The 27,279-nt window shown below is 44.5% G+C and overlaps 1 protein-coding gene across 1 annotated transcript in view; it reads left to right on the forward strand.

Annotated features, from left to right (window-relative positions):
- Positions 1–27,279, forward strand: part of FOXO3 (forkhead box O3) — a 135,174-nt gene that overhangs the window by 77,309 nt on the left and 30,586 nt on the right. Inside the window, exon 2 of the mRNA XM_040428852.1 lies at positions 23,416–24,830. Coding sequence (XP_040284786.1) covers positions 23,416–24,801 — 1,386 coding nt within the window. The 3' untranslated portion in view covers positions 24,802–24,830. The remainder of the gene's footprint in view (positions 1–23,415; positions 24,831–27,279) is intronic.

Raw genomic sequence — 27,279 nt, forward strand, 5'->3', positions numbered from 1 at the left:
TCACAGGTCCTGTTAAAAGAAGATAGAAGACACTGTGGCATCGCGATCAAGTGGATGAGGTGAGTTGTTGTCTTTTTTTTTTTTAACCCCTAAATGGCCATATTCTTTTGCATTCTGTCTTAAGAATCCTATTATTTTCTGCTATAACTATGTTGACCCAAACTTCAGTGGAAAAGTCCGGGTTCGGGCTCGGGTACCTGAACTCGCAAAGTTCGGTATGGACCCGAACTTTGCAGTTCGGGTTCGCTCATCCCTAGTTGTCAGTACTCAGATCACTTTTGTTATGTCTCTTGCTAGCTTAGATTGTATTTTTGTAAAAATTAATTGTGGCAGAGAATTTGAAAAAAAAAACTGTCTTGAGGAAGTCTCCATCCTGGTCCTGTCAACTCTTTGCTGTAGTCATGTAAAAACCTTCTACAGCACTGGTTCCTGGCTGCCATTTTTCTCCCTGGCATCTAGGACCAGATACAAAGGTAACAGGTAACAGAGCCCAAAAATCCAGCATTGTCACCCAGACCATGTGATTTGTTGCTAAGTTATTGAATATATTCAGGCCACTGTTTAGCAAACCATTTTGGATGAAAGGTCATTTCATTAGGAGGTTAGAAATATTCTTTTTTTTCCCTTTGTCATGTTTCTGAAAGACATTGACAATAATTTTATTTCGAAACTCTGTAAGGTGGGGCGTTCAGGTTCATGTTCTTCTTCAACGTCATACCGGCTAGACAAGATATCAAGTATGTTTACGGCTGTCTTGAGATTTTTATAAAAGGACTACACTCTAGCTTCTGGCTTGTTCCACCTCATAACACAACCAATAAAGATGCTTAGGGACTTAATGGCAGCACCAAAGCCACTTCTGTACAATAAACTGTAATGTTGTATTACATGTGCAGTATTTCTGAAAGAACATTTGATTGTGTAGTTTGCTAGATAAAGATGTGAAGTCTGCTTCTCTGTAGATCCTAAACAGAACCTGTAGACAGTCTCGATGTCGGCACCAGCTTGCAGAAATTGACGTCATCTTTGTTTGCTCCTTTATTCACCAAATCCAATACCCTCTTTTGTCTTCAACAGAGGGCCACTGCAAGGTCACTGTAGGGCATCATCTGATAACATGTGATTCATTTTTATTTCAATACAGGTTAAAAGAAAGCCTCATTGATCAATTTTTGTTGTATTTTTTATATTTATTCTTTAAAAAAAAATCTGTCCAAACATGTTAGGAGCGCTGTACAGTTTTAACAAATGATCTATCTATCTTAACGGAGGTCTGTTTCCTCTGAATGTAATCTAATAGTTTATACAGTATACTGGGGCTTTTTGGTGGATGTGATTATTTTTTTACACTTTCTTTAGCTTGTTTGCGGTGTTCACATGATAGCTAGTCCCCACGAGGTGCTGTTAGAGTAATCACATTGCACAGTGCCTTTGACTCCATTCACACTTTTTTTTGTCGTGTCACCACTGAGAACTGCAGCGACACAAAAAAAAAATATATATATTATTCTGGAGCTTATATAGAGATGTAGCCACCGTTATTTTGAGTGGCTTAACGCGTTAACACTACAAACACACATTTCAGTAAAGTGGACATTCTGCTGCAGTTGGTGTCCAAATTAAAAAGGCTTCATCCGTGTGTGTGTGTATATATATATATATATATATATATATATATATATATATATAGGTAAGGCTGGTACCAGCCTGTATTTGTGGGTGTGGCGTCTGGCTACTTATTCTCCTCGCTAGTGGTCAGCCAGGCGCCCGATCCTCACGCATCACTTGACGGGTATCGCGCTCCTTCCTCTTCCTGTCGAATTTGGCTTCCTGTCGTTTCTGCGCACGCGCGCTACGGAGGTCCGGATTGCCGCACGTCAGTCTACCAGGTAATCGGGGCTCAGCTGGCGCCGCTCTAGCTGAGCCTCACGCCCAGCTTGGATTCCGGCACCCGATGATATAGGGTGCAGACGCCGCTCTCCCCCAGCATAAGCCGCTCGCATTTATCCTACAGGCGGCGGGGTCTGGGGAGCGGCATCACAGTTAAGTTGCCTGCCTCTGTCACACGTTGGGTCAGTATGCTATTTTTCTTTTCTTAACATGGGACGTGGTGACAGGCTTTCTGGTTTCCACTATTAGCAGGCTGGTAAGGGGGTAAGCAGAGTCATACAAGCACTCTGCCCTGTGGCTGTGCTGCAGGTAGGGGTCTTGGTTTGATTTAGGGGGGCACAGATTTTCAGTTATACCCTCTGTCAGCTTGCTAGGGTCATCTGCTCATGCGGTTTTAGGTTCACCTGATGCAAGGTTTTCCTCACTATGGGTTTTTAGCTGTCTCCCTCTGGCAGCACATGTGCTTCACAGCGCATTACAGTGTCGCTTTGTTTTCCGTCTCACTCAGCCCCTGTCTCTTGGTCCTCCCGGGTTGTCAGTGTCCTCTGGGTCGCCCTGGGTGTCAGTGTCTCCTGGCTCACCCGGGGTGGCAATGTTCCTGGATCGCCCAGGGTGTCAATGTTCCTGGATCGCCCAGGGTGTCAATGTTCCTGGATCGCCCAGGGTGTCAATGTTCCTGGATCGCCCAGGGTGTCAATGTTCCTGGATTGCCCAGGGTGTCAGTGTCTCCTGGGTCGTCCAGGGTGTCAGTGTTTCTGGTCTGCCCAGGGTGTCAATGTTCCTGGATCGCCAGGGTGTCAATGTTCCTGGATCGCCCAGGGTGTCAGTGTCTCCTGGGTCGTCCAGGGTGTCAGTGTCTCCTGGGTCATCCAGGGTGTCAGTGTCTCCTGGGTCATCCAGGGTGTCAGTGTCTCCTGGGTCATCCAGGGTGTCAGTGTCTCCTGGGTCATCCAGGGTGTCAGTGTCTCCTGGGTCATCCAGGGTGTCAGTGTCTCCTGGGTCGTCCAGGGTGTCAGTGTTTCTGGTCCGCCCAGGGTGTCAATGTTCCTGGATCGCCCAGAGTGTCAATGTTCCTGGATCGCCCAGGGTGTCAGTGTCTCCTGGGTCGTCCAGGGTGTCAATGTTCCTGGATCGCCCAGGGTGTCAGTGTCAATGTTCCTAGATCGCCCAGGGTGTCAGTGTCAATGTTCCTGGATCGCCAAGGGTATCAATGTTCCTGGATCGCCCAGGGTTGTTAGGTGTTCTGGGTCCGTTCTGATGTTGCTTTATTCCTTCCTTAGATTGGGCAGTAATTGTTCTCTTCTCCTACATATCGTTTAGGCAATTTCCGAGGCGTTCCCAGGTAAGTTGGGTTAGAGATGGTTGCTGGGGTGAGGTCAGCTTTCAGATTCGATACTCAGGGTCATCTTTTTCATTAGTTTCAATGTAAACGATTGACGTTTTGGAGCCGTGCTTCCAAATCCATTTGTGTCACGCCAGGTAGGTTCTTCATCCGATGGTTACTGTCGCACTCCTACAGTCTCTCACATTCTTCCCGATCGCTTTCTCCGCATCCGTCTGTGCCCTTTTTCGTTGCTCTGGTGGCCATAATTCGCCTTTTGTTCTCAGGTCAAGCATGTCCCACGTGTCCGATATGGATGACAACATCTCCATGCCAGGAACTTCCGTCTCAGGACACAACAGCAGCACATCTTTGAGAAGTCGGACTGTGCCAAAACTGATTGCCGAGCTTAATCGCCGGGGGATTCGGCATCCCGCGTCCACCCGCAAGGCTGAATTATACCGTCTACTGATGACAGCCCCGGTTTCGACAGCCAAGCAGTCCAATCTCAGCTCAATTCAGCTCGCGCTAGCTCAGATCCAGTCCTCTATCGGTGGTCTCGCTAGCTCAGTCTCGGACATTCAGTCTAGGGTGGCAGTTTTGGAAACCAGGCCAGCGGCCTCGCCGCAATCTCCGATGTTCAGCAGTCACCTCTGCCATTCCTCAGGACATTGCAGGTAGGCCTTCTGCCACTCCCCAAATCGCACCTTCTCATTTCGTCCCGGAGCATATCAAAAAGGATATCCTGGCAGGCAAGGACGTGAATCTGGCGTCTATTCTCATTGCCTCCCAGGATATCTCTGAGAACCGGGTCATCAACTGCGGAGGTTTCTGTGGTCTTGAAGGCTAAGGACGCTCGCCTAAACAGGAAATTATCTATTTCCGAATTTGTTCTGGCCTTCAGCTTTTACAGAGACGTTGTGTGCTCAGCTCAGCCTAGTCGTAGGGAAGAGCTGGACACCTACTTATACTGGGTTACGGACTTGGGGCACAAGTACGGCGGCTCGGCATTCTATGACTACCACCGCTCATTTTCCGACCTTTCGTCACCTTCTTGTTGGATGGGTTCAGAGAAGGTTTCCATACCGGTCTCATCACGCTTCCCCAGGGTTGCTGGGTAGGCCCCAATTTGCTATCCGCCTCCAGTGACCCCGAGGTGGTGTCTACCCTCATCCAATTGGAGGTTGACAAAGGGTTCGTTATTGGTCCATTTTCAGAGATTCCTTTCCAGTCTTGGCACATCAATCCCATTGGCCTTGTCACGAAGCAATCCTCTAATAAAAAGCGTCTCATCTATGACCTCTCCGCGCCTCATATGTCTTCCATCCCCAGTCTCAACTTGCTTATTCCCTCTGAGGAATATTCAATGCAGTATTCTTCAGTCGATGAGGCTATTCAGTACATTCTGCAAGCAGGTGTCGGGGCTTGGTTGGCCAAAGTAGATATCGCTGATGCTTTCAAGTTGCTTCAAATCCATCCGCAGCTTTGGAAGTATTATGGTATCAAGTGGGTGAATAAATTCTACTTTGCCAACCAGCTCACTTTTGGGTCTAAGAGTAGCCCTTGGCTTTTTGAATAACTTGCCAAAGCCCTGCATTGGATTCTCATCCATCACAACGGTTTATCCATGGTCGTCCACTACTTGGACGACTTTCTTCTCGTTGAAAGGCCCAGGCAGGTCCTATCCATTCCCCACACGCTCCTGGACATATTTTTCCGTCTTAGGTTCCTGTGGCTGTTGCTAAGACTGAGGGCCCGGCTACCAGGGTCACCTTCCTGGGCATCATCTTAGATACCATTAAGATGGATACATCATCTTAGATACCATTTCTCCCCAGCGAGAAATTGCTCAGGATCTGCTCAGCCATCTCCCAGGCGGTTCGGTCCCATTCTCTGACCAAGGTGGAGCTGCAATCCTTGCTGGGGATGCTAAACTTCGCTACCAGAATTATGCCGCAGGGCAGGGCTTTTCTCTCCAGGTTGTTACGTCTGTTGCCCTCTGCCCCAGAGCAGGATTACGTGTTCCATCTGGACAGCCAGGCCATTGCTGACCTAGTTATGTGGAACAGTTTTCTCTCCGATTGGAACGGTATTTCTTTGTTCGTTCCACAATGGGACTCCTCTTCCCCCATTGTGTTTTCTGACGCTGCGGGTTCCTTCGGGTTCGCCGCCATTTTCAGGTCTCACTGGCTGGCTGCCGGATGGCCTCCGGAATTACCCTCAGATTCAGCAGCACTCAGGTTTGGGGTCACCATTGGTCTAACGCGTCTGTGACCTTCGTTACAGATAGTCATACCCTGGTGGACATTGTCAACAAAGGCAGGGCCCAGTCCTCCAAGATCATGGCCTTGTTGCGCAAATTGGTTTGGCTGTCCCTCCTCCACAACTTTCATATGCGATGTGTTCACATTTCAGGCGAGCAGAATAGAGCCGCTGATGCTCTTTCCCGTTTTAATTTTCCGTTTTTGTTTTTTTTCAGGAAATGCCCGAAGCGGATCAGTCAGGCACGCCCGTTCCTCGATTCAGCGTACTCATTCTGGACTAGATTCCCTCATAGACGAGGCCAAGAATCTGGTTAAGAAATCTCTGTCACGCAATACGGCAAGGAATTATCAGGCCGGTTTGAGAGCTTTTGATAAATTCTCCAAGATCCATCCGAGGGGTCATCATACCGAAACCTTCTATATCATGGCTTTCCTAGCTTATTGTCACTCACAACTGTCTCTATCACATAATACTATCAAACTTTATTTAGCCGGTCTACAACATCACTTTATGCTGTGTAACCCACACAGCAGGTCCATTTTCTTTATTCAGGCCATCAAAGCCACCCTCCGAGGTATTCAAAAGGAGGGTAAGGGGTCCGTGAGCCGTAGGCAACCAGTGTGTAGCGAGTTGTTTAGAAAACTCTCCTTGTCTTTAGATGGTAATCCTTTTGGGCCCTCCACTAGCCTGATCCTGAAAGCTGCCATGTACCTCAGTTTTTCTGGGTTCCTTAGGCCTGGGGAAGTTTTAGCTGGCCCAAACCATCAAGGCTTTCCTTTGAAACAACATTTGTCATGGGGCATTGGCTATTATACCCTCCTTCTACCTTCCACCAAAACTAATCAGACCGGTCCCCCCACAGAGGTCAAATTCTACCCGACCTCGAACAACTGGTGCCCAGTTCAGGTGCTTCATCAATTACTTTCACACATCCAGGCTTCACCGCCAGACAGCCCGCTCCTGCCATACGCAGGCAAACCTCTCAACACCTCGCATTTCATTTCCTACATCCGTACTGTTGCCTAGGTCCTAGGTTATGACCCCAAGGTAATATCGGGGCATTCTTTCCGCATAGGGGCGGCTTCAGCAGCATTCCGGCATCAGGTGCCAGCTCATGTCATTCGGTCCATGGGGCGCTGGCGGTCCTCCTGTTTCACCAGATATATACCCAATCCTCAATTAGAGATTTCTTGAGCCCTTTGTTCCTTGGCTTTGTAATCATTATAATAAAGTGTTGCACCTAACTGTTGTTTTTGCCCCCTTTTCTTGGTGTACCCACGCCCGTGGCTCCCGGCACAATTCAGCCACTATGTTCAGGGCAGGGTTCTCTGCGTACGCCGACTACCCTCCTAGCCCTGACCATAAATAGGTAAGGCTGGTACCAGCCTGTATTTGTGGGAGGGGCGTCTGGCTACTTATTCTCCTCGCTAGCGGTCAGCCAGGCGCCCGATCCTCACGCCCCTCCCTCCCGCCCTTCTTTCCAGCTTCTCTTGGGTATGCCCCCTTTTCTTGGTGTACCCACGCCCGTGGCTCCCGGCACAATTCAGCCACTATGTTCAGGGCAGGGTTCTCTGCGTACGCCGACTACTTTCCTAGCCCTGACCATAAATATATTGTGACAGTGAGAAGTTTGATCTGGGAAAACAGGTATTTTCCTCCCAGCATGTGCTGCTGGGCTGATTTGCAGCAAGGTGAGGTCAAATACCAGACTGGATTTTAAATGCCGTTTGGGTTTTGGCAGCACCTGGCTGTCCTTAAATAGGCAGCTGTGCTCAGAAGCCATGTCTCTGTGTTGGGATCTGGGAGACTTGTGTCTGGATGAAGGCTTGCTACCTGTTTGGTGTGAAAACAGGTTGGTGCTGCTATCAGCAAGGACTCTTTGAGGCAGAATTGCCGCATGGTGTGAATTACCACCAACACCGTAAGGTGACTTTTTGTTTGAATATGACTGCTTGTTTTGTCACTTGCCTAAAGTGTGAATAAAACACTGAACTGTTTGATCCAAAGAACTTGTTGTTGCCTCTATACTGCGTCCGCTAATCCTGTCTACCAGAGCGAGTCCCCACAATATATATATATATATATATATATATATATATATATATATATACACAAAATAAATATATATATTGTGAGACAGTGACAGGTTTCACTCAGGTTAGAGGCAAGGAAGGGGTGGATAGTGCGGTCCACACCCCTGTTCCACCACAGGTGAGAGAAGCTGGAGGTAATCAGCCTGGCATAAGGCACCTCCCAGGGTGTCAGAAAGGGGGGAGTGTGTTGCCTGTGGACAGAGGCCTGGAGGCTCTGTGTGGTCCAAGCCAGGAGGGCTGAGAGACCACTATTCCCAATGTGTGCTGAGACACTGGACTGGAGGCAGTGGGCGTACTGTGCTATGTACAGCCAGGAGGCTGTGGGACATTGGCTGAGAAAGCCGCTCGTGTTCACAGGGTGTGAACAAGGACTTAGGGGAGTCAGGAAACTCTGTGTTAGTTAGAGCCTAGCCGGGCAAGTGTTTATTATTTTATGTGGATGTCACATGTGTTAGGTGAAGCTGCGACTTCATGATAACCTGTATTGGTTGGAGTGTGCACAATAAATGCACGGTTTGGACCTGAAACCTGGTGTCCTAAAGTCGTATCTGTGAGAATGACCCCCAAATAAGAGGCGATCCCTTATATTATTTATATATATATATATATATATTATGGAAAAAAACAAGGATTCCAGCTCTTCACAGTAAAAAAAAAAGGCTTTATTCGACTGCCATAAAATCTGACATCAAACGTGAGACATTTTGTTGTGACGCGTTTCGGGCTGTTACATCCTAGCCCTTCATATATACACATACATACTGTATACACATGTTGGCTGGTAAAGCACTGGAGGGGTGTATATGTCACCCAGATTGTTCAGATGAGGTAAAAGAATCCAGGGAACTGAGGCATGTTTCCTTTAAGGGCTCGTTCACACAACCGTGCAGTTTTTTGCGGTCCGCAAAACACGGATGGCGCTCGTGTGCCTTCCGCAATTTACGTAATGGAACAAGAGGCCTATTATAGAAATGCCTATTCTTGTCTGCAAAACGGACAAGAATAGGACAGGACAATTTTTGCGGGGCCACGGAAAGGAGCAACGGATGTGGACAGCAGACAGAGTGCTGTCCGCATCTTTTGCAGACCCATTGAAATGAATGGTTCTGTATACGGACCGTATGCGGAACGCAGAAAATGGCCCGTATACGGAACGCAAAATACGTTCGTGTGAATGAGCCCTAAAGTGTTTTATGGGCCTAGATTTTTATGGAATGGTGGGTAGGTTGGTAGAGGGGACCTGCCATTCCCTCCCACTCCTAGTACAACATTCCCCCCTAGCCTGAGATGAACCCTGGTGTAGTTGCTAAGCTCATTGCTGTGGGGATAAATACAAGCTTTAAAAGCTCATTCAGTGTCAGTACCTGAAAGTTGTGCAAAGCCTGATTCCCCCCCCCCCCCCCTGTGTTGGAGTTGAAGTATCTAGGTGAGTTAACCTGATGTATAGTTAGCTCCCAGAAGGGCAAGGTGATTTATTTTGTGTATGTCACGCATATGCGTAAAAGTGACTAATCACTGTCTTGTGTTGGATGGAAAATAAAAGCTGCTTGGACTTTTAACCCCCAAAATCTGTGAGTCTGTCATAGTTGACCCCACCACAAGCACACAAACCCACAACTATATATATATATATATATATATATCATACACAGTACAGACCAAAAGTTTGGACACACCTTCTCATTCAAAGAGTTTTCTTTATTTTCATGACTATGAAAATTGTAGATTCACACTGAAGGCATCAAAACTATGAATTAACACATGTGGAATTATATACATAACAAACAAGTGTGAAACAACTGAAAATATGTCATATTCTAGGTTCTTCAAAGTAGCCACCTTTTTGCTTTGATTACTGCTTTGCACACTCTTGGCATTCTCTTGATGAGCTTCAAGAGGTAGACCCCTGAAATGGTTTTCACTTCACAGGTGTGCCCTGTCAGGTTTAATAAGTGGGATTTCTTGCCTTATAAATGGGGTTGGAACCATCAGTTGCGTTGAGGAGAAGTCAGGTGGATACACAGCTGATAGTCCTACTGAATAGACTGTTAGAATTTGTATTATGGCAAGAAAAAGCAGCTAAGTAAAGAAAAACGAGTGGCCATCATTACTTTAAGAAATGAAGGTCAGTCAGTCAGCCGAAAAATTGGGAAAACTGAAAGTAAGGGGTATTTGACCATGAAGGAGAGTGATGGGGTGCTGCGCCAGACGACCTGGCCTCCACAGTCACCGGACCTGAACCCAATCGAGATGGTTTGGGGTGAGCTGGACCGCAGAGTGAAGGCAAAAGGGCCAAGTGCTAAGCATCTCTGGGAACTCCTTCAAGACTGTTGGAAGACCATTTCAGGTGACTACCTCTTGAAGCTCATCAAGAGAATGCCAAGAGTGTGCAAAGCAGTAATCAAAGCAAAAGGTGGCTACTTTGAAGAACCTAGAATATGACATATTTTCAGTTGTTTCACACTTGTTTGTTATGTATATAATTCCACATGTGTTAATTCATAGTTTTGATGCCTTCATAGTCATGAAAATAAAGAAAACTCTTTGAATGAGAAGGTGTGTCCAAACTTTTGGTCTGTACTATATATATATATATATATATATATATATATATACACACACACACACACACAAAGTGTACTGTGTATATATAGTTTGACTTCAGATGGTATGACATTTGCACCATCATAACTTCTTTAGATTTTGTGTATTCATAGATTGCATTCCTTTTAAGTATTTTTTCAGCCTAGAAACATGCTCATTCAGTTGAAGTGTTTTCATGTAAATATTAGAAATTGCTGACATGTGAACAGAAATGTTGTCATTCCTCCCCGTATCTTTACAATTGTCACTGGCAGTCATGAGTCATGAGAATAGACAGGTGAAGGGAGCTATTGATGGGACATTGGGTGTGTTAGTGTGACAAATGATCATACATAGCACCTTGACCTTACAGCACACTTGACTTTTCTGTAGAATAATGTACAGATGTAGCAGGGGTAACACACACACACACTCTCTTAACTCAAATTCCTGTATATAGAATCTGTTGCAGATTCTGTCAAAAAGACTGGACAAAAGCTGATGCTGCCACCTTGAATGTTTTTTTTTTAAATATCGCTCCTGCGCCCCACTGTATTTTTCCCGCTCAGTATGTTAATACTGAGCATCAGTACAGGGAGGAGGAGACACCAGGGTTTCCCAATGGGCATCTCCTTCTCCCTAGCTGTGCCGCGATCCAATCACAGCGGAGAGCTTCACAGCCAGGGAGAAGGAGACTCCCATTGAGAAACCCTGGCGTTTCCTCCTCCCTGTAACGATGCTCAGTATTAACATTCTGAGCACGAAAAATACAGGGGGGCGCAGGAGAGATATTTTAAAAAAACATTCAGGGTGGCAGCATCAGTGGGGGGTACCCCGCAAGTAAAGATATTTATCTATAATAAAACAAAACTGTGAAAGGCCCCTTCAGGACCTTGGGATTTTCCATCTTTTGCGTTTTCGTTTTTCACTCCCTGCATTCCCATAGTCCTAACTTTTTTATTTTTCCATTCACATAGCCTTATGAGGGCTTATTTTTTGCGGGGACAAGTTGTACTTTCTAATGGCACAATTTACGGTTGCATACCATGTAGTAGGGGGCGGGAAAAGAAAAAATCCAATTCTGATAAGTGTTTTTTTTTTTTTTACACTGTACACTATGCGGTAAAATTGACCTGTTATCTTCATTCTCCAGGTCAGTACTGTTCCAACGATACCACACTTGAATACGTTTTCTAGCGTTTTAATACTGAAAAAAAAAAACTATATTTTTTCCTAACCATATTCTGAACCCTAAAACTTTTTTGTAGGTATGTGTACGGGGCTGTGTGAGGGCTCAATTTTTGCGGGACGATCTGTTCTTTTTAGTGATACCAATTTTAAGTGTGTGCAACTTTTGATCACTTTTTATAAAAAAATTATTGGGTAGTTAAAGTGACAAAAATGGCAATTTGGCTGTTTTTTTTTGCCATTAATATTGCCGTATAATATTTGCCGTATGCCATTAATATTGTTATATTTTAATAGTATGGGCATTTTCGCACGCGCCCATGATCAGTGGGGATAAAAATCAATGATTTTTTTTTTTTTAATCAAAAAAATTATTTTTTTATTTAAATCAGATTTTTTTATTTTTTTTCTATATAAAATGCTTTTTGAGGAAAATATATTACCATCCAAAGGTTATTCTATTATGAAATAAAGATAATTTTTTAAATTATGTAGAATAAGGCTGTATATGTCTAATTTTTGGGTAAATAAATTCCATTAATCCATTCACAATGTGCATTCTGAATGGAGAGTAATCCGTTCAGGATGCATCAGGATGTCTTCAGTTCAGTTTGACTGATCAGGCAAAAGACGGGGGGGGGGGGGGGGGGGGCACAGTGGACGGACGGGAAAAAAATATATACACCCCCATGGCATCAGTGGGGGCCGCCCTACAAGGTAATATCATAATCAGCATGGCAATCTATTTGTCTTGCAAGACCTTTTGCCCCTGGATTTCTTTCTAATGCTGTGAGCGTCTTGGGCCTGGCAAATAGGCTACTTTCACACTGGCGTTTTGGTTTACGTTTGTGAGATCCGTTCAGGGATCTCACAAGCGGTCTAAAACGGATCAGTTTTGCCCTTAATGCAATCTGAATGGATAAGGATCTGCTCAGAATGCATTAGTTTGCCTCCGTTCCGTCTCCATTCCGCTCTGGAGGCTAACACCAAAATGCTGCCTGCAGCGTTTCGGTGTCCGCCTGGCAATGCGAAGGCAAGTGTATCCATCCTGACACAATGTAAGTGAATGGGGACGGATCCGTTTTCACTGACATAATATGGCATAATAGAAAATGGATCCGTCCCCCATTGACTTTGGCAATGTTAAAGATAATACAAACGGATCCGTTCTGAACGGATGCATGCGGTTGTATTACCGGTGCGGATCCGTCTGTGCAGATCCATGACCGATCCGCACCAAATGCGAGTGTGAAAGTAGCCTTAGTTGTCTGGCATGCTGCTTTGAAAGGTACATGTTTACCAGTCTAGACACTTATCCACTGCTATGTCTCTAAGCACACTATGTGAAATGACACACCAATCTGTCAGAAGGAAATTCACTGGTAAACCTGGCAAAATGCCTTGTAGGGCTAGCTCAGCTGAATGTAATGGTGCCTTTCACTTAGGCCTCATGCACACGACCGTTGTGTGTTTTGCCGTCCGCAAATTGCAGATCCGCAAAACACGGATGGCGTCAGTGTGCATTCCGCAATTTGCGGAACGGCGTGGACAGCCATTAATATAACTGCCTATTCTTGTCCGCAAAACTGACAAGAATAGGACAGGTTATATTTTTTTTTTGTGGACCACGGAACGGAGCAATGGATGTGGACAGCACACGGAGTGCTGTCCGCATCTTTTGCGGCCCCATTGAAGTGAATGGGTCCGCATCCAAGCCGCAAATACTGCGACTCGGATGCGGACCAAAACAACTGTTGTGTGCATGAGGCCTTAGTGATCTATCGCTTTACACTTTTATTCCATATGCAAATGTACAGTTCAGTGCACCAAGGGTGGACCGAAGCCACTCTGTGCACCCTTGCTCCTCCTGCTTCTTCTAACAGCCCGTCTCTCCTTCTTGTTTGACGGGGCAGGCGAGATGACTATTCAATTTCTTTATTGATATGGTCTGCATATCTCTTGAGGGTTTGGAAAACAATTATTATGGGATATTCAAAGAATTATAAATGTGTAACTGTACTTTGATATGTCCTAGTGGGATTAGAGTGTTGGGACCCCCACGATCATTAAAATGAGGAGATAGAAGCACTCTGTCTGAGCGCTTCTATCTCTCCTGCTGAAGATGGGCTCAATAGAAAGTTTCTAAACCAGTCTAGGGTCATCTTCAGCAGTGAGGAAAGACATTATTGTGAGTGCTTCTATCTCCTCTTTTAGTGATGACCCCACCGATCAAACCATTGATATGTCACCATGACGTATCAAATGTTTTTTTAAATTACAGCTAAACTTTAAGAATTCGCACAGTATCCCGTAATTAATTTCTTTCCAAGCCCTCAAGAGATAACCAGATCATGTTGAAAGAGAAACTGTTAATCTTCCTACTTCGATCGAAACAAAGCTTCCTTTAAACCCATGCATTTTGTTTTCACAGAATGGCCGATAAACTGATTATGTATCTAAAATAGCTCGGTGAGAAGAGTTTCTGTCTCAGCTTAACTCTCACCATTTAAAGTTCAAGGACCTTACAAGCCCTTGTAGAGGAGACAGTCATGGCAGCTGTGAAAGTCTTGTTTTAGCATGTTCAACCTCTGGTTTGCTTTCTCCCGTCTATTTGTGATAGTAGCAGCCTTATCTGGATAATGGTAGTAGGCTGGACATCCAAAAATATCTTTGCTTATATGGGTGCCTCAGGGTAGTTTACAACAGCCTGAAAAATGTAATGAAGATTTATATATGCATAATATATATATATATATATATATATATATATATATTGTGGGGTTTCGATCTGTACAGGTTTCCCTATCTTTCCAGTTTGAGTAAATTCACATGGTAAACCTGCTCTGGCTTTCGCCGCCCTGGCTGGTTTACCTTGTAGTTTACATCTCCAATTTTCTCGAGTACCTCGTAGGGCGGGCCTCTGCCACCTAGCCAGGAACTTACTGTCCTGTTACATTTTTTTCAGCTAAATAGCCTTTAGAGGCCCGAAACTCGGAGCAATTGTCATTAGAATTCTTGTATAATTGTTCAAATTTCTGAAATTATTGCTGCCTATAAAAGCTTGCAGCAATCAAACGATGAACTATAAATTGTTTTCTGTGACGGAGTATCGAAGGCCAGGCAGATGCCATGTTGCAAGGCTCATTTTTATGGTGTTGGACATTGACTTATAGGGTAGGATTTTCATCTTCCTCTGCATATTATGTTTTTGATTAACACATTGGTATAAAATCATATACCCCTCAAATGTTAATATTTTTGCCATTTTTTAAGCACCTTGCTATAAATGCATGTCACACAATTTTCTTTACATTATATCTAGACTACTGTCCACTCCATGCTAGCTTCTCATATGTTCTTCGATAGCTGGAACCAGGGCTAGCCGATTAATCAAATTAATTCGCCTTTGAGGCATCTGATGATTTTTTTTTATTTTTTTATACAGAACAGTCAAATTGATTTGGCCCGCCCGCCACGTCACTTGCCTGGCCCGCCTGCCCACCGGGTCACTTGCCTGGATCGCCTGCCCAGTCCACTGCATCACTTGCCTATATGTAGTAACCCCTACCCTATGTGTAGTAATCCCTGCACTGCCGGTCTATGTATATGTAGTAACCCCTACCCTATGTGTAGTAACCCCTGCACTGCTGGTCTATGTATATGTAGTAACCCCTGCACTGCCAGTCTATATAGTCTTAGTATTTTTTTCAGTTTTTATTAACAAAAATAAGAAGATCAATATTTAAATCAAATCATCCATAGGGTTGAAAAAAACGTTATCTTCATACTGTAGTTCCATAAACATCTGACTACAGCAAAAAGGTTTTAGGCTTCATGCACATGACCATATTTTTCATCTATATATATTTTTTTTGGGGCGGATTGTACACTAACCCATTCAGGTCTATGGGATCATGCACATACCTGTATCTTTGGCGGATCGGTGTGGCTGTTCTGCAGATTATACACATCTTAGAGACACTGATCCCTTGTCTGACGCAGATCATACCAATTCATTATTGTAATTAGCAATTCAACAGAACATGTCACCTCCCAGGACAGACTTGTTTTAGATTAGAGCACCAGTCAAATGCCTTGTAAATGCAGAACTAGTGAGCACAGTTATGCCGACTCTGCTATGCGTGCCCTCACCTTTTGTGAGCCATGACATGACCCACATCCCTTCGACCTAGACTGTTAATACAGAAATTGCACTCGGGCACATTTACTAAGGGACTTGTGACTATTTTAGGTGTAAAATAACTGCAAATCTCCCTTTTAACTGGCTGTGACTCCAGCCTCGGTAAATTTACTAACATTTACTCTTGGATGCAGGCATAAATGTTAGCAAAAAACGACGCCAGGGCATCCATTGGATGGTGCTACTGCACCCACTTTTGTAAGACATCATAAAGGAAATGTGTTCTGTTATCAGGTTCCTTCAACAGGACACATTCTCAATATTGTAGTGGTGCAGTAGTGCAGTCTCAGGCTTTGTGCCTATACGTGAGCTCAGAACTGAAATAAGATATTTTTTAATGCTTTTCTATACCAAAGTACCTTTTACTATTTCTTTTTGTAGGTGTGATTTTGTGCTTTTAAAAGCTTGTTATTGTTTGATTGTTTCACCAAGTAAACTATTGACACTACTGGATCTTTATGTGTAAGCCTCATACAAAAACTATAAATGGTCTGGAGTTTATGCCAGAATTGAATGTGCGACTGTGTAGAATGGAATGTTCTGAAAAGCTCTCCAGCGGGCACAGAGCGCAAACAGCTGTTACGGTCCTGAAATGTAGGCCCCTTACCAGCTCCTTCCTATGTTTACATTGCTGAGTTTAGAGGTCCTGAAAAGCAGCTACTCTCACAGTATTTTCCTTGGTGTGCTCCCAGTTTCCTTGCAATTGCTTGTATTTTACTGACGTGCTACGTACCCACAAATACGGTGTGCACTGGGAGCAAAACCTATATGTACTCAGTGACCTTATTATACTGTAGCCACCAAACACTACTGCAGTTCTTTAAGTAAATGCTGCTCTGGAGGATGAAAGGAAAGATGTCTGCAGAATGCCAGACTTTGGGTTCACTTGGAAAGAATCTCTATTGTGGTCAGCTTATGTTCCCTGCACAGTAACTGGAAACCATGGATCTGACTGGAAGTCATATTTTCATGCCAGTTCCCACAGATGTAACATTAAGTTTAAAGCTGCACAAGAAGAATTTGAGGCCTGGATTTTGTACTGATGTCGCAGTAAAAAAAATTGTTACGAACCTGCAGCAAAATCTGTATGTGTTACATAAGCGTTAGGGCTCATGCACCAGGCCGTTTGCGGCCCGCAAACAGCGGGTCCGCAATCCATGGGCACCGGCTGTGTGCACCCCGCATCACGGATGCGGACCCATTCACTTGAATGGGTCCGCAATCCGGGAGATGCGCTGCGGAACGGAGGCACGGATCAGAAGCCCACGGAAGCACTATGCAGTGCTTCTGTGGGTTTTCTGTCCATGCCTCCGCACCGCAAAAAAGTAGTGCATGCACTACTTTTTTGTAGTCCGGACAGTCGAATGCGTATCGCAGACCCCATTCAAGTGAATGGGTCCGCGATCCGCATGTGGCGGCCCCACGGTCGGTGCCCGTGCAATTTGCGGTCCGCAGCATGAGGCCTAAGTTGAGGGATTGGCTGTGGATTTCACCCTATGCATTGCAGAAGGTGAAATCCGCAGTGGAAACCCACAGTATTTATTGTCATACTGCAGATTAAAAAATCTGCATCACATCATGTGGATGACATATTGTAAAACCTTATCTACTTTTCTATTACTGTAAAACGCTGAGTGTTCTCTACCCGCAGTTCTGCCACCTGTATTTGTACCCTTAGCATTGCGTACCCTTAGCATCATGGCGTAAATGCTGCGCATTCTCTGCAGTGGAATTTCGCACAGAAAATCTACAGCATTTACAGTACAAGCAAAGTGGATATGATTTCAAATATCTAATCCGCATCCTGCGGAAAAAGACTTGCAGCATAAACTGATTTACGCTGCATGTTTTCAGTCCACAGAATGTCAACTTATGCTGCAATTTTATAACTTTGTAATGCAAAGTGTAAAAGCAGTGGAAGTCCCCCCGAGATCCCAGCAGCAGTGCTGCAACAAAAACGAGCCTATTACAGGCGTCTGTTGTGCCTGTGGATCTTGGCCAGATAGATCTGCTCGCTTTGTGTGACCATACCCTAAGAGTATATGCACATGTAGCTAGGGCTACACGACCACAGTCCGTGGGTCCATGTTCTTAGCATGGATGCATGCTCTATTTTGTCCATGTTCACGGATCCATCACGCCCAATAGAGTCTATGGGTCCGTGAGAAACCATGGATGACATCCGTGTTTCACGGATCATTAGGAAGAGCTGCTTTGAAATTTTTTTTTCAGCTGTGCAGTGTCAGTGAAACACGGATGACACACGGACAGCAAAAAACTGACACATGGACCACACATGGATCCTTCAGGGGCAGCTTCGGAAGCATCACTGACCACCTTCTCATGGATTTGGATTTGAGCGTGGCATGGACTGTGAATGAGGCTTAATACAGTACTAGATAAGAAGATGACATTTTCAAAATGCAATTTTCTGCCTGGAAATGGACCTGAGGTGTGGATTTTGAAATCCGCTGCATTTGATTTGTTTGTGCATATTTTAGTGCAGATGTCACCCTTTGCAATGTAAGGGTGCCTTCACACGCTGCCTGAAAATCAGTTCCATTCACCTGAATGGGCCTTGCAGAAATCCATGGGGGAAATTTATCAAAACAGGTGTAAAAAGAAAATAAAACTGGCTTAGTTACCCATAGCAACCAATCAGATTCCATCTTTCATTCTCCAAAGGAGCTCTGAAAAATTCAATGAATGGAACTCATGGTCAGCTACAGAAATTTCTGCCAAAAAATCTGCAACGTGTGAAGGCACCCTAAGGGTACTTTCACATAACCCTATGTGTTTTGCAATCCGCAAATTGCGGAATTCGCAAAACACGGATAGCAGTAGCAGGCATACTCTATCTTTTTTTGCGGGGCCACGATACGAATGTACAAATCTTTTGCTGCCCTATTCAAATGAATGGGTCCACATCCATTCGGCAAAATAGCGGAACAGATGCGGACACATGAATACGGTTGTGTGAATTTACCCTCGGTTGTCCTTCTTACCAAGGACAACCGAGACAGTTTTCCTATTAGGCAGTTTTCATTAATGAGGCCTCATGACTCTGTTCAGTTGGACAATGCCAAACTATACAGAGAGACACAGTTGTGGCAAGATGAATGGTCAATTTATTTGTACATATCTAGGAGGAATAACAGAGGAACAGTACAGTTGTAAGGAAAAATGTTTCAGAAACGTTGTTTACAATAGTATGTACAAAAACCGACCTGTCAGAAATGGAGACAGGTTCCCGTTAAAGCTAAGGCACCTGGTGTTCTCTGGACAATTTGGAGGAAATTCATTATTCCCCCTATGCCGTATAATGGCATAAAAAAGTCTCGAATCCACCACAGAAACTGGCATAAATAGTGACTGAAAACTAGTGCTCCGAGAGCCAGAGGAGGCCTATAATCTATAACGAGGCCTGTGCCTCGTCATAAACGACATGGCTCCTCCGGCAGCGCAGGCCTCATCTAGACCAGGTCATATTCTGAATGTGTGGTATGGGTCTCATACCCGCTGTACACTAACATACATCTGCATTAGCTGTTATTCAGTTTAATCATATTTGACAGCTGAATGGGGTTTGTTTCTTTCAGCCGTGAGGGGGTTACATACATGCTCTTGTCACATAACATAAAGATTAGCAGCTGTTGACAATGGCCACAATGCAGATCTGGCCAGAGCTGTCAAGCCGTAAAATTGCCCTGTTGTGCCTCATTGTGCAGCCAGTCAGGAGGTAAAGACAGGTGAACAATTTGTTAATTAGCCCCGCCACACACCACCCTAATGGCAAAAAGAAGGAAAAGGGAGTTCATTGTTTTTTGCTTCTTTTAATGGGATTGGATGCAAGCAGAAGGGCTTTTGGCAATACTTTCCTATTTTCTGAGAGAGTGTTGCCACATGTTCAAGTTTTTTTGTAGCCAAAATTAGGAGTGGATCCTAAAAAGATAGAAAGTATTAAAGGGGTTGTGCAACTTTGGAAGGGGGGGGGGGGGGTGCAGTTGAAAAACCCATCCCTCTTGGGCAGACCTGCAAAGGGAAGCGTAGTTACCTACTTCCTGGAGATGGCCGCAGTAGAGAACTGCTCTTCTTGCATCACGTGACCATTTGTCATGACACGATAGGAGCAGATCACCGCCGTGGCCAGCGATTGGCTGCAGCAGCGTCAAGCAGGAAGATTACATCCACCGAGCCCCAGCAGAGCTGCCAAGCTTCCCTTCGCAAGTCTGCAGGAGGGAGCATTTGCCAATAGGCAGTTTTGACAATACAGCAGACCGTGTCACGCCATGGAGAAGGAGACACCCCTGAGAAACCCGGCCGTCTCCTCCTCCTGCCTGTACTGATGCTATACAGGGTGGCAAAACAACGAAGACACAGCATCCCAACGGACCAGCATATCAGTGAAAGAATTAGCGATATGACATCTATGCCCTACAGTGCCAGGTATTGATACTGTAATGTCAACCCGTGAAAGGTCCTCTTTAAGCACAGATATGGCTGCTCTTTTCTTAAAATCCTCTCCTGGCTTTCAAAACTGCATTAAAAAAATAAATAAACGTTTAGCAGCACCCAGATAGGAAATTTCTATATTTTTGTTTTAACATATTTTTTATTTATTTATTTTTTAAAGTGAGAAAGTATAAGGCCCCTTTCACACGAGCGAGTTTTCCGCGCGGATGCGTTGCGGGAGGTGAACGCATTGCATCCGCACGGAATCCTGACCCATTCATTTCTATGGGGCTGTTCACGTGAGCGATGATTTTCAGGCATCACTTGTGCGTTGCGTGAAAATCGCAGCATGCTCCTCTTTGTGCGTTTTTCACGTAACGCAAGCCCCATAGAAATGAATGGGGTTGCGTGAAAATCGCAAGCATTCGCAAGCAAGTGCGGATGCAGTGCGATTTTTCACGCATGGTTGCTAGGAGACTATCGGGATGGAGACCCGATCATTATTATTTTCCCTTATAACATGGCTATAAGGGAAAATAATAGCATTCTGAATACAGAATGCAAAGTAAAACAGCGCTGGAGGGGTTAAAAAAAATAAAAAATCATTTAACTCACCTTAATCCACTTGATCGCGATGTCGGCATCTCCTTCTGTCCCCTTTACTGAATAGGACCTGTGGTGAGCATTAATTATAGGTCAAGGACCTTTGATGACGTCACTCCGGTCATCACATGGTACGTCACATGATCTTTTACCATGGTGGATCACCATGGTAAAAGATCATGTGACGTACCATGTGATGACCGGAATGACGTCACCACAGGTCCTGTTGCTACACAGAGATCAGATGAAGCCAGAAGGAGATGCCGGGCTGCGAACAAGTGGACTAAGGTGAGTTAATTTTTTTTATTTTTTATTTTTTAACCTCTCCAGCGATGTTTTACTATGCATTCTGTATTAAAGAATGCTATTATTTTCCCTTATAACCATGTTATAAGGGAAAATAATACTATTTACAGAACACCGATCCCAAGCCAGAACTTCTGTGAAGAAGTTCGGGTTTGGGTACCAAACACGCGCGATTTTTCTCACGCGAGTGCAAAACGCATTACAATGTTTTGCACTTGCGCGGAAAAATCGCGGGTGTTCCCGCAACGCACCCGCACATTTTCCCGCAACGCCCGTGTGAAAGAGGCCTAAGGGTACAGGCACATGATCTTGAAAGGAGAGAAAGTATAAAGGACAGACATGAGTTAATTTTTCTCAAATCCACTTCTGGTTTTGGCTTCAAAAACGGCATAAAAAAACCTGAACGTGCGATCATACCCTTCACTGCATGAAATAAAGGATGTATTATGTGTTGGTAGTCATGCCCTTTGCTACCATATCATGCCTCTGTGGGTAACCATAACTAGAAGTGATGCTTGTGGGAGAGAATATCTATGCAATATGCCCATCCAATCCAAATTACTCCCAAGTAGATGAAAGAATGTGAATTTCTCCCATAGTAATTTTTCAGTTCTGTTGAGGAGGGGGTGGGGGCTGAATGGCGATCTTGGCTGCGACATTCACCGGACATCCCAAGATCGCTGTGGTGCAGTGCTGCATTATTTGTGCACTCTTATGCAATATGGCATGTGAAAGAGTATGCCACCATGGAATCTGTGAGATAAAATGTTTCATATCAGAGTAACCAAATTGGATGAAGCCATAATGTGGCTGTGTGAATGAGGCCTCAAGCTTCACATGTTTATAGTATCACAGGCTTCACCCTACATCTTAGGCTACATGCACACGACTGTGCCGTTTTTTGCGGTCCGCAAACCGCGGATCCGCAAAAAACGGAAGCCGCCTGTGTGCCTTCTGCAATTTACGGAATGGGCAGCCCATTGTAGACATGCCTATTGTCCGCAAAACGGACAAGAATAGGACATGCTATTTTTTTATTTTTTTTTTGCGGGGCCTCGGAACGGAGCAACAGATGCGGACAGCACACGGAGTGCTGTCCGCATCTTTTGCAGCCCCATTGAAGTAAATGGTTCCGCATCGGAGCCGCAAAAACTGTGGCTCGGATGCGGACCAGAACTACGGTCGTGTGCATGAGGCCTTATAATGAGGGTTTTTTGGAACAAAAACCATAGCAGCCAGATGTTACATGCTGACAAATAGGAAATTCTAAAAATGCCCTTCGTAGTGGCATTTTAAAACAGTTTTCTTCTCAGTATGTGGCATTTTTCCAGATTTCTATAGGGTGGAAAAAATTCATTTATGTAGCACTCTACGCCCGTTTTGCAACTTATTTGTGTGACAATATCCCCGTGTTCGCTCACTTTGAATCTTAGTATTAGCCAAATCTTACAGCAGCATAGAGGGAATCTAAGACTGGCTAAAAAAAAAAATGATCTTAGTAAATGACCCCAAATGTGTGACTAAAAACCGCCACCCCAAAAATTCCAGAATTTCCGAGCATTTTTTATAAGGCAAAATGGGGAATGTATTAAGACAGTCTTGAAGGAGTATTCCTCTCTGAGACAATGGGGGCATATCGCTAGGATATGTGTAGCAGTGGTGTATGTGTGTATATGGGTTTAGCAGAGCTGTATGTGTGTAGCAGGGCTGTGTGTTTGTGTAGAAGGGCCGTATCTGTGTATAGCAGGCTGTGCATGTGTATGGCAGTGCTGTGTGTGTAACAAAGCTGTGTGTGTACCAGAACTCTGTGTGTGTGTGTAGCTGACACATTTATAGGTACTTTTAATGAGGTGACCACATGCACAATTTCTGGTTGGTACAATGGTCAGCAGATGACACTAAGGGTAAGAGGAGCTGACCAAAACTATCCCCCCTCCATGCTGCACCCTAAAGTTATTGGCCTTGACCCCTCCACTTCAGTATACCACATTCCCTTCATAGAGGACCTAGAAAAAAAACAAAAACACATTTTCTGTTGTCTTACAGTCTGGTGCGTCTTATAAAGCAAAAATACTGTATATGTATTAATTGTAGAAAGTATATGTTATTTTATACTTTTTAGTAATACTTGATCATTCACCCTTATTGGTATTTCCTGCCTTTCTTTGTTACTTTATCACAACAGTTCATATTGCTCAGATCCTTGTTTTACAATAGCAGAAAATATAAGTTATAAATGTCTTCTTTTTTATTGGTGACTTTGAAAATGTTCTGATATAATGCACTGAAGGTGATGGACTAAGACAGCGATTATTGAATGAAAAGATAATGATTACATAGTACAGCCCATCAAAGATAGTGGAGGAGATTATGACAAATATATTCACCCAAGGGGAACCATGAGCGTAGAGAAAATCGGTTCTGCAATTTGTTGAAGATATAAGAAACTATTTATGCATTCACTTGCTTTGTCTGCACCTATCTAACTTGCCCTTTCATTCTTATTTCCCCAGAATTCAATACGGCATAATTTGTCTCTGCACAGCAGATTTATTAGAGTTCAGAATGAGGGCACTGGAAAAAGTTCTTGGTGGATGATCAACCCAGAAGGAGGAAAAGGTGGAAAGGCACCAAGACGGCGAGCTGTGTCTATGGACAACAGTAACAAATACACTAAGAGCCGGGGAAGGGCAGCAAAGAAAAAAGCATCCATGCAGGTGGCCCAGGACACTACCGATGATAGCCCTTCACAACTTAAATGGCCAGGAAGCCCTACATCACGCAGCAGTGATGAATTGGACGCCTGGACAGATTTCCGGTCTCGTACAAACTCTAACGCCAGCACGATAAGTGGTCGTTTATCTCCAATCCCAGCTACCACTGAACTTGATGATGTTCAAGATGATGACTCTCCTATATCCCCTATGTTGTATAGCCCGGGTAGTTTGTCTCCATCTCTGAGTAAACCCCCCACAGTGGAGCTGCCAAGGATAACAGATATGGCTGAAACCATGAACTTAAATGATGGCCTAACAGAAAACCTTATGGATGATTTGCTGGATGACATTTCCCTTACTTCTCAGCAGTCATCTCCTGGTGTAGGCATGCAGAGAAGCTCCAGCTTTACCTTTGGCACTAAGGGCTCAAGCCTCAGCTCTCCATCCAGTAGCTTCAATAACACAAGTAGCTTCAATTTTCCTTTGACCTCTCTACGCCAGTCCCCAATGCAAACCATACAAGAGAACAAACAAGCAACGTTTTCGTCCATAAATCATTACAGTAATCAGTCTCTACAGGACCTCCTTACCACTGACTCACTTAGCCATAGTGATGTATTAATGACTCAATCTGACCCACTTATGTCCCAAGCCAGTACTGCAGTCACTGCTCAGAATTCCCGTAGAAATATAATTTTGAGGAATGACCCAATGATGTCTTTTGCCGCACCGTCCAACCAAGGTGGAGGTCTGGTTAATCAAAACTTGCTTCCCCACCAGCAGCAGTCCCATAACTCATTTCTAAGTGGCAGCCGTGCCTTGTCAAACAGCATAAATATTATTGGTTTAAATGACAGCAACAACTTGGACTCATCTAAGCACCAGCAGCAGTCCGCAGTCACTAATTCTATGCAAGCCCTCTCAGATACGCTCTCAGGGTCCTTGTACTCCACAGGCATGAACCTTCCAGTGCATGAAAAGTTCCCAACTGACTTAGACCTGGAAATATTCAATGGGAGCTTGGAATGTGATATGGAAACTATCATCCGAAATGATCTCATGGATGCAGATGGGCTGGATTTTAACTTTGACTCCCTCATCTCTGCACAGAATGTCAGCCTAAGTGTGGGAAACTTCACAGGTGCTAAGCAGACCTCTTCACAAAGTTGGGTACCAGGTTGATGAATGTGATTGAAAAATGACCTTGCCAGGTCAGTTATATCTATGAAATTACTTTTAGAAACAAATGTCTATACTTGGCTGTAGCTCTCAGATAATCAAATATTATTTTCACCTTGAAACCTTTCAGCCAAATTGAACTTGTAGTTTTATCTAACTGAAAAGATAATTTGCATGTATGACCATCATCCTATATATCTTTGGTCATTGCTATCATTCTTTCAAGATGATTCTGATTAAAATTTTCTTAACAGCTTTCTTCTGCTCATGTCTGTCTGAAACATACTCATTCTGTTACTCACATTCGTCACTGCTCATTTACAACATTTCCCTATATAAGACAAAGATATGAAAGAACACAGAGTGGAGAGATCTTGTCACAGATGTTCCCGCGACAGGTGGCAGGAGATCGGTGAGACTGGCAACACGTGGTTTGATCTGACATGTTTTCCGTTTGGATCAAATGACGTTTGTGTTGTTTCTGGTGCTTGCCACACCTTCTTTCCCCAGGTGTGGCTATTAGGGTCATTTAACCTTCTCTATTTATAGTTGCTTCTCCCATAATGCTGTGCGGTTTATAGCTTCTGTTTAGACCTTTGGATAGATTGTGGTTGGATCTCGGCTGAGTTCCTGGTGCTTCCATTGCTCCTTCGGAGTTAAGTCTTTCCTTTCCCTTTTGTATTTTGTTTGGGTTCTGTGTGTTGCATTTCCCTATTGTTTGTATTAGGCCTGAAGGAGACTCCTGTTCGTCCTTCCTTTTGGAGGAACAGGTAGTCTCATCCCTGCCATTAGTACCAGGGTCCTATAGGGCTAGATAGGAGTCTAGGTATTCCTGAGTATAAACTCACCTACAGTACTTTTGGGTTCTGTTCATACTGGTAGTCAGTCAGGATTTTGTTTAGGGTTTTCACTAGGAGGTGTCCATTTTCCTTCCCTAGTTCTTAGGCCTGATTCCCTGTTCCCTCCTATGCTCGGTGTGGTGTTTCCCTCCCACACCAAAGCGTGACAGATCTCCTCTAGGTTTTAGTAAGGCTTCATGCACACAGGCGTATTGGGGCTCTGTACAATCTGAGTTCTATGGAGCCATAATGCGACACTCATAGCAGTCTATGGGACCATACTGTAGCTCTGTTCAGAGATAGAGATATATATATATATATATATATATATATATATATATATAGAACAAAAATATAAACGCAACACTTTCGGTTTTGCTCCCATTTTGCATGAGCTGAACTCAAAGATCTGAAACATTTTCTACATACACAAAAGATCCATTACTCTCAAATAAAAGTCCACTCTGAAATGTGCAGCTTGATCACACAGCACAGATGTCGCAACGTTTGAGGGAGCGTGCAATTGCCATACTGACTGCAGGAATGTCTACCAGAGCTGTTGCCCGTGCCATGAATGTTCATTTCTCTACCATAAGCCGTCTCCAAAGGCGTTTCAGAGAATTTGGCAGTACATCCAAATGGCCTCACAACCGCAGACCACGTGTAACCACACCAGCCCAGGACCTCCACATCCAGCATGTTCACCTCCATGATCGTCTGAGACCAGCCACCCGGACAGCTGCAGCAACAATCAGTTTGCATAACCAAAGAATTTCTGCACAAACTGTCAGAAACCATCTCAGGGAAGCTCATCTGCATGCTCGTCGTCCTCATCGGAGTCTTGACCTGACTGCAGTTCGTCGTCTTAACCGACTTGAGTGTGCAAATGCTCACATTCGATGGCGTCTGGCACGTTGGAGAGGTGTTCTGTTCAAGGATGAGTCCCAGTTTTCACTGTTCAGGGCAGATGGCAGACAGCATGTGTGGCGTCGGGTGGGTGGGCGGTTTGCTGATATCAACGTTGTGGATCAAGTGGCCCATGGTGGCGGTGGGGTTATGGTATGGGCACGCGTATGTTATGGACAACGAACACAGGTGCATTTTATTGATGGCATTTTGAATGCACAGAGATACCGTGATGAGATCCTGAGGCCCATTGTTGTAACATGATATTGCACGGCCCCATATTGCAAGGATCTGTACACAATTCCTGGAAGCTGAAAACATCCCTGTTCTTGCATGGCCAGCATACTCACCGGACATGTCACCCATTAAGCATGTTTGGGATGCTCTGGATCGGCGTATACGACAGCTTGTTCCAGTTCCTGACAATATTCTGCAACTTCGCACAGCTATTGAAGAGGAGTGGACCAACATTCCACAGGCCACAATCAACAACCTGATCAACTCTATGCGATGGAGATGTGTTGCACTGCATAAGGCAAATTGTGGCCACACAGATACTGACTGGTTTTCTGACCCCGCCCAGTAAGGCAAAACTGTGCACATTTCAGAGTGGCCTTTATTGTGGGCAGTCTAATGCATACCTGTGCAATATTCATGCTGTCTAATCAGCACCTTGTATGCCACGCCTGTGAGGTGGGATTGTTTATCTTGGCAAAGGAGAAGTGCTCACTAACAC

The sequence above is a fragment of the Bufo bufo genome, chromosome 4, assembly GCF_905171765.1.
Source record: "Bufo bufo chromosome 4, aBufBuf1.1, whole genome shotgun sequence".
NCBI classification, from domain to species: Eukaryota; Metazoa; Chordata; class Amphibia; order Anura; family Bufonidae; genus Bufo; species Bufo bufo.